Source organism: Cyprinodon tularosa, unplaced genomic scaffold, assembly GCF_016077235.1.
Source record: "Cyprinodon tularosa strain WSP-4 unplaced genomic scaffold, ASM1607723v1 ctg206, whole genome shotgun sequence".
Lineage (NCBI taxonomy): Eukaryota > Metazoa > Chordata > Actinopteri > Cyprinodontiformes > Cyprinodontidae > Cyprinodon > Cyprinodon tularosa.
Window position 1 is genome coordinate 1,789,002 of NW_024038764.1, and position 13,110 is coordinate 1,802,111.

Here is a 13,110-nt window from a genome sequence, read left to right on the forward strand (position 1 = left end):
ATTAGAGAACAAATTAAAAAATCTGGAAAGAAGTGAAAAATTATGTTCACAGACATGTTCTTCACACACTGATAGAGAAATATCAGGAAAAGCTGCAGCACCAAACAGTAGCAATAAACAGCAGGTCATAAATCAATTCATGGTCTCAGCACATTAAAACATCTGGTTATGTGACAAACTGAAAATATTCAAGACATATATACATATTTATGCAACGCAATCTATGTACACTGTCTGGGTCATATCTTGATGCACTGGCCTAAATAAGGGAGCGCAGAACATCCCATTATAAGGGGAAACTTAATTGAAGCCAGGGAGAAAAAGCTGTAATGCAAAAGAATTATTCAGGGATATAAATGCAAAAACCTAATGTACAGAGAATTTCAGATCATTAGCCAAATTAAATACCTGAACATGCAATACAGTAAAAGACAGAGTACAGTACAATGTCTGAAATCAGACAGCATAATGTCACTCTATGCAAAATGTTGGAGGATCAAGCATTACTATTAATACTCTGGCATTCTGTGCATGGTATGCACAGAGTCAAAGGCGAACTTATGCTTAGTCATACTTTTTTTAGATACTATTGGAATCAAGCAAAATAAAATAATACCTATGCAAACCCAGGAATAGTTACAGTAGCTACTGCCTAATGAACACAGTTAAACTCTGAGCTGCTAAAGAGCTAGATATTTCCCACAGGAAGGGATTGAAGCCAAAGCGCAGCTAGAAGGAGAGTGAATATTGAATATTTGCAGCACATGTCTGCGTTTGCCTGGAGGCCAGACTCCAAATTACTGCTAACATTTGGATAAGTAAACAGACAACTAGCTGCTGAAGTGAATGATTTAAAATATGGAACACCAAGAAGCACATTCAAAAGTTCTCCATTTGTTTAACAAAAAAATATTCAGCTTGAGGCAGTATAAAATTAAATATAAATGTTAAATCACATCTTTGAAAAATTAGATGTTTAATCAACCTTTCTGATCTTAATATTATATCATTTTATATATATATCATAATCACTGATTTCTATATCTATTAGGGCTTTTTGGACACTTGTATCCATAAGCTTTATTTTTGTTCTTTCACATTAAGTACATTTAACATGATCAATTGTGAGTAGACAGAAGCTGCATTGGGAAACTGGCGAAAAAGCTTGGATGTGATTGCACTGTGAATCAGTAAGCACAACACACAATGCGACTTCTCAGAAGTTTCATTAATCATTTGGAGTACATTAAACCACTAGGGATTGTTCTAATGTAAACTGTTATCTGAAATGTAGAATTTACACAGTCAAGTGTAATTGGAACCTTATCTTTATCTCAACTTTACTCCTAGAGTGCATGCAGCGGTCAAGCTTGCTCCACAGTGTTGGCTCAGTACTACACCAATACTTCTTTCAGAACACAATAGGAAGGAAGAGAACCAAAAAAAAAATAACAGTATTTTTGTAGCCATGAAAACTTCACTTGAGGAATTAGAACTATATTTGATCAGATGGATAAACATCATATTCTTTAATGTAATTGTTTGTCACTACCTACAACGATAAATGCAGTTATTTTCAAAGTTTTAAAACCCCTTTTTACAATTATGTCAAATTACGTATATTAAGTTTTTGTATACTTTATTTTGATTTAATGTGACATACCCACAGAAAGTAGCACATGCTATAAGGGTAAATCAGAAATGGTATTCAAACTTTTGAGGAAATGAATATACATTTACTTTAAGTTCATGTTCTGAAATTATTATGAGCAACACAATTCACTAATCAGCATTTCCATGGTGATCTCAATGGGTAAAACCTTGCAACACCTGCCTGTATCTGCTGGAGCTCTCCTGGCAATGGCAGCAGCTCACATGTGTCAATCTAGCTGCTTCAAATGTGGACAAGTTTATTGACTCTATGATTTTAAAGTAATAAGTGCTTCCTCAGGTGAAAAGGCACAGCCACAGAACCTGTCTCAGTAAATATTATGTTGTGTCATTTGTTACAGTAAAAATGTTATGAAGAACTTGAGAGAGGGTAGAAAGGGTATGGAGACCTTATATTTGTGCCATAGAGCTCTATAAACTGCTATTTAGAAGTCTTCTGTTTTTTCATATACACAATGTCAATCATCTCCATCTATTAAAACCACAATGAAATAGAGAAAATATAGTTTGGTGAGAAAGAAAGAAAGTCAGCCCCTCCAACTGACAAATGTAGTCAGAAATTTAATTTTCAGAACAGGCATTTTATGATATTTGTGGGAGCGTTGGCCTCGTGGGTAGAGCAGTTCGCTTGTGCACTGAGAAGATTGAAAGTAACCAGTTCAATCTCCACAGCCACCACTCTGGGAACCTAAGCAAAACCCTTAACCCCACACTGCCACCCAGGCACCACACAATGGCAGACCAATGGGATGGCCCAAATGCATAAAGTGGATTTACATGCGACATTCATATTAAGTTGTGTGAAACATTTATTGATTGTTTCTTTTCTTCTTAATTAATGTATTCATTTTTGTAATACTTCACCATCTATTGATACCTATTTGCTATTGTGAACACAGAAATAGTTGACACCACTGGCACTGAGTTCATTAAGATGTTTGAGTAAAGTTAAAAAATCTTAAGATACAGAGATAGAGAGGAATACACACAGTGTCAATATCTCCCTCCCCTCAGCCAGCCCTTAAATCTGATTAATATTAATAAATGGCACCATTTTTGTCACCTAATAAACATGCCTTACAGCATATGTACCTTCATCCTATCTTCAGCTCATTCAGCGGGCCTAATAATGTTATACAAAAGGTGGCTGGGCAACAGCTGGGTTGATTTGCAGTAATCAGATTGTTAGAAATTGATTTCATGAGAAACAGCAGCCAATCAAATTTAGGATGTACTTCAGCACAGGATAAATATAAACTAAAAAGAGCTTTAACTGTTATATGTGATGTTATAACACAATTATGTTTAGATTTGGAATTGATTCGCCATTTAATTATTTTCTGTATTTATAAATAGAGACAGACAGATTGCATTGTAAAAATATTAAGTTAATTTTTTTAATTATTGCAGTACTTATGAAAGTTATAGTATAAACAGTAACAAAGTATGTGATAAATCATTGGTTTTAGGCATCTAGGACTCTGCTGATTTTCTGTGAATATAATCTTCAGAACCTTTATGAGGGTGGAAAACTAAAAGGGGGAAGGTGAAATGAGAAAAAATATATAAAGAATGTAGTTTTAACCATTCAATTTAATTTAAAAATACTTTATTAATCCCACTGGGAAATGAAACATTCCAATAACTCAAGGACAAATGTTCAATGAGTTGTTATAGGTGTTGATAGCTGAAGGCATAAAGGATCTTCTGTAGCTGCCTGTCTTACACAGGATATGAAGATGCCTCTTACTGAAGTCACACTGTTGTTTTTTGATTTGTTATTTGTATCCTGTTTTGCCAATATAGCTCTGGGAATCGATGTCCCAGGGCTAGATGATAGCCTAACAGATTTCATTTCACAAGCGGACCATTATGGTTGTTGGCATACGATAGAGACAGGAAAGAAGGGCATAAGAGAAAATAAATCAAAACAGCAAAAATAGACAAAAAAAAAATAGACAACACAGAACAAATACGGTAACTCTTATAAGACTGACAGAGGACATAACAACCGCATAAAAAGAAGACAAGCAAAGTAAACATTGAGTAAAAAAAAAAGCTTCCTGAGCAGCTGATATCCATTAGATATCTATGTTGTGGAAGGTAAAACCTATGGTGATTACATAACATTGTTCAGGGTGGTACAATGTATACAGTATCTGCAGCTGCAGCTTAGTATTAGTATGTATCAGTTAATACCCGGAACCAAACTCATACAGTATGTATGCATATTCATGCTCATGTATGTATAAAGAATTTACAAAGCTTCTTTTGAAGGAGAGTATGCTTAATAGCAGGTGTGCACAGCCCCAGACCCGCCCTACAGGGCCCAGGATCAATAAAGATGTGACACAAGCCCCAGATATGCAAAAGCACCTCATATAACTGGGACACAAGGGGGGCAGAAATAGGGATGTCCGAAACCCACCAGAGAAAGACAGAAGAGAGCACCCGAGGCCCCAAGCCCAAAAGAGACCCAGTCCCTGAGCGGCCTGACCCAAGAGACCATAGTGAGTAGTCCGATGGGGCTGTGGCAGCGCTACTTTTGGGCTCCACCTCCAGCCACTCCTATGGTGTACCCAAGCACCACCCAGGCTTCTGCAGGGGTGGAACTTGGGGACCCCACATGGCCAACAGGCCCACGTCTGGCCTGGCAGTCAAGAATGAGACATTGCCAACCGAAATACCGAACCCTGCACCTAGAGAACCATCAGAATGCCACAGTAACCTCTCATTGTTGGGGGGCATAAGAAGGGGAAGAAGACAGGCCAGGCTCATACTTTGGGCTTATAATACTCCAATGGGTGGGTGAAGGCAAACTCTCAACCTGACAAATAGACAAAGATAAATTCACATTTATCCAGTCACATTCAAACAATTCCACGCTTCCATCCATACGGACATATACAAGTATTCAACTGAGGAGAACACAGAGGCAGACTCTAAACATATTCTTACAGTCCTCATATATAATCATCAGACCCACTTTTTCCACTAAGTAGCCAGAGCAGCAACCGTTATTTTGGTCGACTAAAGTGCAGCACGTAGTCGAAACAAGGAGCCAGCGGGGGACAGAGTGACCAAACCTGACCCAGTAACAGTAGCCTTGACAACTGCGTCCCAGTGCTTCCCCCCACCTGCCTTACTGGTCCCCAGCTCCCCTCATCCGGCTGAGGATGGGCGTCTCATGGCTCTCTGCTGAGGTCCATTCAGCAGAGAGCAGCAGTCGATATCCCCCCCCAGAAAAAAAGGCTCCTCTTTTTCAAAAACCCAAATCTGGACACCCTAGCAAAGATGCTTCAGCCGCGCATCAGAACTAAACTTGTACACTTATCAAAAATGAAGCAGCACATGCGTTTTTGCTGCTCTTGCTGCTTTAGGTGTGAATATAGCATAACAGTGGCTAGCTTCCAGCCATGGCGTCCAGCATTGGGGGGTCAATTCGTTCATGTGTCAGGGTATGCCAACAGGGGGAAGGGACATTCAGATGACCATGATTGACGGGTCAGAAACCAATTGTGTACAACGGACAGTCGTTTGTGATTGGTTGGGGTTATTCATTGATTTCTCACTGTAGCTGGGACCATTTATTTTAGTTCCACTTCCAGACTTTCTATTTCCCTGCTTGCTAAGCGGCTGTGGGGAGATCTTTAAGCCACATGGTAAAAAAATGTACCAGAAAAGATCTCCTACTGCACCTTTAACATTCCAGGGTTTATACCATTGTTGTCTTACCAGCACGAACTGGCAAGTTACTGACATTAGAGCAAAAACAGACTCAATCAATGTAACTCTGCAAAGAAACATGGAAACTGTATTGTTACTACTGATATGGATATTTTTAGTATGATATTTTATTGCTAAAGTCAACTGGAGACTGAAATAGCCTGGCAGATTTTGCCATCCTGAGGATGCATTTACTGTTCTGCAAGGCCAGAGTATTTGACATATTTCTATTACATACAGAACCACACTTAAAACCTATACTAAAAATGCTTGATTAAAAAATTTAACAGGAATGACTTTCTATACATCTGACAATTTTGGATACTGACATATTGTAACCTGCAGCTGGTCCAGCTGAATAAAACATTTTGGATATAGTATTCGCACCACTGCTATATGCACTATATGCCAAAGCTAAAGAAACACAATTTGTACGGTATATATATATATATATATTGTAGAACCTAATCAAGAAAATCATATATAAAATGTAAAAAATAGACAGTGTTAACAATGCTTAGTATATTTAGTTTTATGCTATGATGTGTAGATCACAATGATCAAAAGACCTTCAGCTCAACATGCTAACTGCTTGAATTTGTATGTAATACAAAATGTTTTATATTGATTCAGATGATAATTGTATGACCATTAAAACATATCATAAACTGTGTGAATGACTTAGAACTTTAATCTCTAGATGGAAATTGACAAAAATATTTAAAAAGGTGATCCATAAATTAATTCACTTTGATGCACTGGCATATTGTGACTAAATATTAAAATGCTGAAGTGCAAAAGGTATATCATATGCGACACAGTTTCTTTATACACTTAATAGGACAAAGCTTTCTATTGATTAATGTCATTTCTTCACATTTAAACCAACATTTATTTTAGACATGCTAAAATATGTGGTAACAAAAAACTGTCAAGTGATAGTACAACACTGTAAATATGTAACTCTTCTGAGATGGTCACAAAGCTCATAACACTTAGAGATTCGTGACTAGTGGAACAAAAGCCATATGACTGTAGACAAGGTGACTTTCCATAACCCATACCTATGGCAGCCACAGCATGTGTCTGTGTATGTTTAGGGTACATTTAGGAAGATAGCCCATTAAGCTCGCCAGAACATCCATAAATTTACTAGCTCTGGTTAAATGAAGAATTTTGATGGGAAAAACCACCAGACTGAATAGAGTGGAAAACGTATCATAACACAATGTTGTATATTCATGCAGAAAGACTAAATCAATTTGGTTAGATGTGGGAACTACCTTAAAAAAAAATCTTTGATATATATGAAAAAAATAAAATAAAAAATTCTATACACTTTAAACACAATGACATTCTCTCGTTTAATTGGACAGATAACATTTTTGCCTACACTCATTTTCTTTATATGGTACACCTTATTGACACTGGTTTAAACCCTCTTTCATTCTGTGACATTGGGGGTCTTTGATATACAAAGTACTGTATCTCAAATGTGTCTGACCCGAAGCAGAGGGGAAGTTTCAGGCTGCCTAGTTTCCTTTCTCTTCCTACCTCACCCAGGATTATGTACTGAACCGGAGCTCAAAGTAGAACTGGGAAGAGAGGGTAGTCTCCTGTTCGTGCAAGGACAGTTTTCAATAAACAATTAAACTAAAAGATTGGGTGAAACAGAAAGATAAATCCTATGTATTATTTCCCCCAAAAAAAACTCTTTTGATTGACTGTTCCTTTCTATAACTTGATAGTGGGAGGGGCGGGTTCTCGGCCCCCTTCCTGCAACATCTGACACGTTTGCCGCCCCCCATCTCCAGACCTGGGCCTAAGATCTGGTAACTGGGTACAGCTCATCATCATGTTCAAAAAAAAAAAAAAAATTGAAAACACCTATCAAATTATTTAGGGGTTGGTACATTACTCTGCTTGGAAACAGCCACTACAAGATGGGTACACTGTGGGCACAAAAGGCTGAACGTGTTCAGCTAGAATAAAGGCTGTTAAAGGTGTTAAATTGATACTCAGTTGGTTCAAAGGAACCGCAAGGATGCTAACTAACACAACCCTACATCATCACAATACCACCACAAGAGCGAACAGTTTATGACAGGATATATTATATCTAAATCACTAAATCAATTTGTCATCCATCCACCAGTTTCTTTCCTTTCTGCTCTGTCCATTATGATAAATAAAACTTTTTATCTACACAGTGACCATGTTTGACAGTACTCTGTAAAAACAAAAAAGCTGCATGATGCAGGGAATCAAAAATTTCTAGAATAATTAGACCACCTTGTCTTCCACAATACATATCATTCAAGGTCAGTTCAACTGTCTTTCTTTCTCATGCATTACCTAAGTTTTTATATCATTAAGTAATTTTTTACATCATTAAGTAATTTTCCCCAAGGGGATGTCATGCGATCAGATTGACGAACAGCTAAACAGATTTACATTACATAATGAGATTGACCAGTACTCATTCAGCTCAACCCTTAATTCCTTAATTGCTTTTATTTCTTAAACACCTGAGGTATAGTAGTGTTTCCTAAGATGAATGCCTCCCCCATTTTTTATCAACTAGCAAATAGATAACACAGGTGACAAAATATAAATAAAACAGCAGGTATTTCGTAAGTGCTTTGTAAACTTTAAAGAGCCAACATACATCCATCCATTTCCATTACGCGCATCCCAAGCGGGGTCACAAGGGGTGATGGTGCCTACATCTAGCTGTCTAAGGGCAAGGCAGGGTACACCCTGGACAGGTCACCAGTCTATCGCAGGGCAACACAGAGACAAACAACCATTCAAACACACCAACAACTAAGGAGAATTCAGAGAAGCCAATTAATCTAACAGTGGGAGGAAGCCAGAGTACCCAGAGAGAACCCATGTATGCTAGGGAGAACATGCAAACTCCATGCATAAAGACCCAGGGCTGGGGATTGAACTTGTAACCTTCTTGCTGCAAGGCAGTGGTGCCACCCACTGAGCAGTGCATAAAGGCCAAAAATATGTATTTCATCATTTATATGTGTGTAAATATGTCACCCATCAGAAGGTGTTTTAACCACACTCACAAGCTCATTCCTCAAATTGCATTTGACAGAAGCAATTTTGCACACAAACTGCAGTAAGTGTTATGAATTAGATTAAGATAGGGGATATTGAAAGTATTAGAAGAAAAATGTATGTTTTGCTAGCTCAGCAGCTTTAACTGATTATTAAATTTTACACCCATCCACTATCAGCTTTTCTTCCTGTGCCTATTGGAGGGAAATATGTTTCTAACATGTTTTTTTATTATTTTAAAGACAACTTTGGTTTTTAACAGATCAATAAGAGTTGCTTACATAAAAATAAGAGTCTATGATTTATTTTCATGTCTACATTGAATATGCTGAAAAACATATGATATATGTTTAAAGAGAAACAGCTGTTCTATAGATATTTAAATCAATGTCTTTTCTTACTTCTTTAAGGCAGCCCATGAAATTGTTGCTGACTGGCGATCCTGGCAGGTCGGCTGTGCTGGGGCTCCCACCCACATAGAAGAAGTCGTCGGAGCCCAGCATGGTGTAGTCCTCCTGAGTGTAGCCTGTGGTAGTGAGGATGCCGTCCACCGAAATTGTCACCTGTTGAGGCGTAACACATAGCCAAAGCCAAGCCATTACAGTCTGGAATTTGTTCCTGTGTTGTGTACAAATTCACCTCCTTGGTCTGCATTCAAACTCAGGTTTATAAACTTTTTTTTATTATTTGGTACCTTGAATCTATTTCTTTTTTTGGACCAGAGAAAAGTTAGATTTTTTTGTTAATGGAATTTTTGCCAAAGGATTCACAGGACAGGTAAAGAAAATATGGCATAGGCATATTTTCTTTATCTTTGATGGGGGTAAGAGAATGAATCTTAGGTTTGATTCTGAAACTTCAGGTAGGGAGAGGGTTAGTACAATGTTCAAACCAAGGACAAATTGATTCCACTTGTCTTAGGTTTCGGGATTTATCTCTTTCTGCAGACGCACACATACACACACAAGCACACCTTCTCATTCATACACAGTTTCGCACACTCCTCTGGACTTATACATCTGTAAATCCACGCACATGCAAAACAAAGGGAGGCTTTTTACACCACATCAATGTGCAAACAAAGGGCAAAACTCTTAGAAAGGCAAACTAAGCACATTTTAACTGGAGATGGAACATGATTTGATGTGGCATACAAATCTGGAACATGCACACATGGTTAAATGGTTCATGCAAGACTGAAACCCATATCCGAGCAAATCTGTAGAGCAGCAGATCCTGATCTCGGATCAGGTTCAGCTCAAGTGTCATGTTTTTGCTAGAGATGCACCAATCAATTGAGAAATTGGTCTTGTCAGCAAGCCAAGTATTGACGAAAATATTATTTTCCTTTACTTTTAAAACAATGCATCAAGATGAGAAATTCAACTGGTTTTGGTTTCTAATCGTGTCAACCAACAGCATCAGCTTAAAATTGGATAAAGGTTAGGGGCATACAGGATTTCCAGGTAGTGTTAAAGTTTGAGGAAGAACATAAATAAATATCTGTATGAGTTTCTAATATCTAAAATGTTACATTTGATAACCTAAATAATAAATATGCTTTACATTGATTGATTCTTTTAATATATTGTTTTTTTATCTTTGAACATCATAACAGGTAAATATGCAGTCATTCCACAATGAAAAAAGGATCAGATTTTTTTTAATTTATTATTCATTGCAGTTAATACATTTTCTTTATTTCAATTTAGTTAACTAATTTAATCTTAAACGTAATGAATTTTTCTTAATGAATCAAACCTACTCTATCAAATGTTTTATAGTCCAAAATACATAACCTTGAAAAAACAAAGCAATAAGAAAACTAAAACTAGTATCAGCCTTAAAGAGCTTGATCTTCATCTCCTACTAACTTCCTTTTCTGAGCTAAATAAAATATTCCTCCCAATATTATACTGACACCCCCATGTTTCAGTGTGGGAACGGTGTGCTCATGGTTTTACGTACATCATGTGTTGTTTTGCAGGTTAGCCTAAAGGGTTTAGTTTCGTATGACCAAAAGATCTTCCACATGTGGTATCCCCTACATGATGAATCCCTATCTTTATTTAAAAAATCCAGTTCTACTTCCCAGTCATCTACAAAGGAATACCTATATTGTTGATGGATTGCTTTGTCTAAGTACTGTATTCTTGAAGCTCTTCTAGAGTCATTATTGGCTGTTTATCTGATTCAAACTCTCCTTGCCTATTTTGTCATATAGAAAAGCCTTAACAGATTATTTATGATTGTACTAATTAAAATAAATACATGAACATTTAGTTTCGTGAAAAGAAAGTATTACTATATGCAAGCTCTGATTTAGTTTATATAAGATATTCATTGAATATTTTCTGAAATATATTTTCCCTGATGTAGGTTTGTTTAGATGGCAGGAAGTTCTTAAAAGGCCTTTACTGCACTGATGAATTCAGCACTGTGCTATTTTATGATCAAAGAGAAAAAGGTGCATACAAACAGCAAATCAGGGGAATCTTTTGTATTCAAATGTCCTTACATTAAAAAACAGAAAAATCAACAAAGTTTTCTTTGCAAACTGAATATTTTTACTTAAAAATTGTATGAAAGCAGGAAAATAATTTTGTAAATTCATGTTTTAAATTATTCAGAATTCGTAACTACTCAGTATGTCTATAAAATTAGATAGAGAGCAATTATTTAAAAATTTTCATATAAGTCAGCTAGCAAAAGCCATATTGATGCATCTCCAGTATTTACTTTATCAGTACCGCTGGACCAAACCGGTAATCCTAGATCAGTATGCTTGTTCTTTGAAATGTTGCGCATATGGGCCCAGTGGTTATTGGAACACATAAACACAGTTTCACCAGCATGCTACAAAAACTACAAACAAGGAAGGCAGAGTGAGTGATACAGTGAGAAGTGAAGGATGAGTGAATGAATTAGAGTGTTAGTGGTTATTCTGGGTGACAGGACTGGGTTCCATGAGTTTGGTAGATGACAGGTCAATTGATGAGGTGTGGGCATGCCATGCACCATAGTGAGTTGGAAACAACTGTCAGAGCTCCCGCAATTGAGGTTAAGGGGTGCCATTTTTTGCCGGCGTCTCTTTTAGGGCTCGGTGTTGAGGTCACCAACTTGGAGATTGTGGTAAGCTTCTGTCAGTTCTTGACGACAGTCCTCACAAAAAATGGGGACTTTCTTGTGTGGAAAAATTAGCATAAAAAGTAAGTTGCCCTGTTAAAGGCAAAAGAGGATTTTTTTTTTTCTTTTTATCTTGTAAGAAATCTGTATTAATGTGGAGGAAACAAAGAGAAAAAACGTAAAAGCCAAAGTGAAAAGAACAGGATGGGGGATTGTGGGGTAGAGAGGGAGGTTGTTGGCAGGTCAGGGAGTAAATTGAGAAGAAGCGAAGAAAGAATTGCCTGGTAATACAAACCCATCTCCTCATTTTTTGATAAGAGTGTCTAGGATGGAACTCAAAGAGAACGAATAAAAGAAGAGAGGGGAAGGGGACACACGGCAAACCCAAAAAAAAGACAATAAGAATGATATCTACCAGACAATGTAGTTTGTTTACCATAGCGTGTCCAATGCCTGATTGCTTTCCAGAAAAGGGGGAAGAAAGGAAATCAACAGAATAGTGAACAAAAAAGGTTGTTAATAAGGATGGACAGAAAACAAAAACCAAAAACAACGATGAAGAATTAGGATGATAGTTAGTACATTAGTTGGTTAGAAATTGGTTAGTTGTAAAGAAAAATGGATTTTCATCATGGATGAGTTAGTATAGCGGTGAATAAACACTTGGTCAAAGATCAGAAGTGGTAATTAGCTGCGATCATGCCATCCGAGGCAAATTTCCGACAGCTCAGTCCTGCAAAAACAAAAGCTAAATAGAAATCCTTTCATATATTTGCATAGGATGGCTCAATTCCCAACAAAACCTGCAGTGTTTCTGCATCTTTGTTCTAAAAAGGGTTCCTTTGAAAGTGAAAGGAAATGACAGAGAAAAAAGAGAGACAGTGAGCAAAAGCGACAAGAGTCAGCTCCTAGCCTATAACCAACCCTCTGTCGGGAATTTCTGCTATGACTACTTGCTAACCTGTGGGACGGCGCTTACTGTCAGAAAGGGTTAGAAAAACAGCACTTACTTGTACTTCTGCTCAGACAGCAACACTAAATGCTGTCTCACCTGACAAACTAAAGGTCAACAGAGACAATGGACAAACCCAGCACACTGCTAGCGTTACCTTCATGCACCACTAGCTCTGTTAAGTCAGTTAGAATCTTCCTACAGCCTCATAAGTATACAACTGAATCATGTTAGGTCAACTGAAACACAAAGTACAAGCTGATTGTAAATATTAGGAAAACACCAAACAGTACTTATAGCAAAGCTGTAATGAATGCACAAAAATGCTTCAACTGTCTTTGAAATAAAATCCAAAGGCAGCTTCAACCATACTCTTAGCAAGGAGACAGCAAATAACCCTCAGACAATGTCAGCCTTCATAGCTGTAAAAGCACAAAAGCCTTATAAGACATATTTTGACTACAGAAACCTAAAATCTCTTCAAACAGCCAAGACAAAAGAAACAGTCATCACTTATAAAATAAGGTAGAGATTTGCATATTTCACTCACTTGCAAAGAA

The 13,110-nt window shown here is 37.2% G+C and overlaps 1 protein-coding gene across 19 annotated transcripts in view; it reads right to left on the bottom strand.

Annotated features, from left to right (window-relative positions):
- The window catches only part of nrxn3b (neurexin 3b), a 409,294-nt gene that overhangs the window by 301,637 nt on the left and 94,547 nt on the right, over nucleotides 1-13,110 (bottom strand). For 12 of the 19 annotated variants that reach the window (XM_038285085.1, XM_038285084.1, XM_038285074.1 and 9 more), the window contains 2 exons: nucleotides 12,014-12,058; nucleotides 8,874-9,035 (listed from right to left, as the gene is read on the bottom strand). In XM_038285085.1, coding sequence (XP_038141013.1) covers nucleotides 8,874-9,035; nucleotides 12,014-12,058 — 207 coding nt within the window. The remainder of the gene's footprint in view (nucleotides 1-8,873; nucleotides 9,036-12,013; nucleotides 12,059-13,110) is intronic. The other 7 variants (XM_038285086.1, XM_038285077.1, XM_038285075.1 and 4 more) reach the window with 2 other exon arrangements.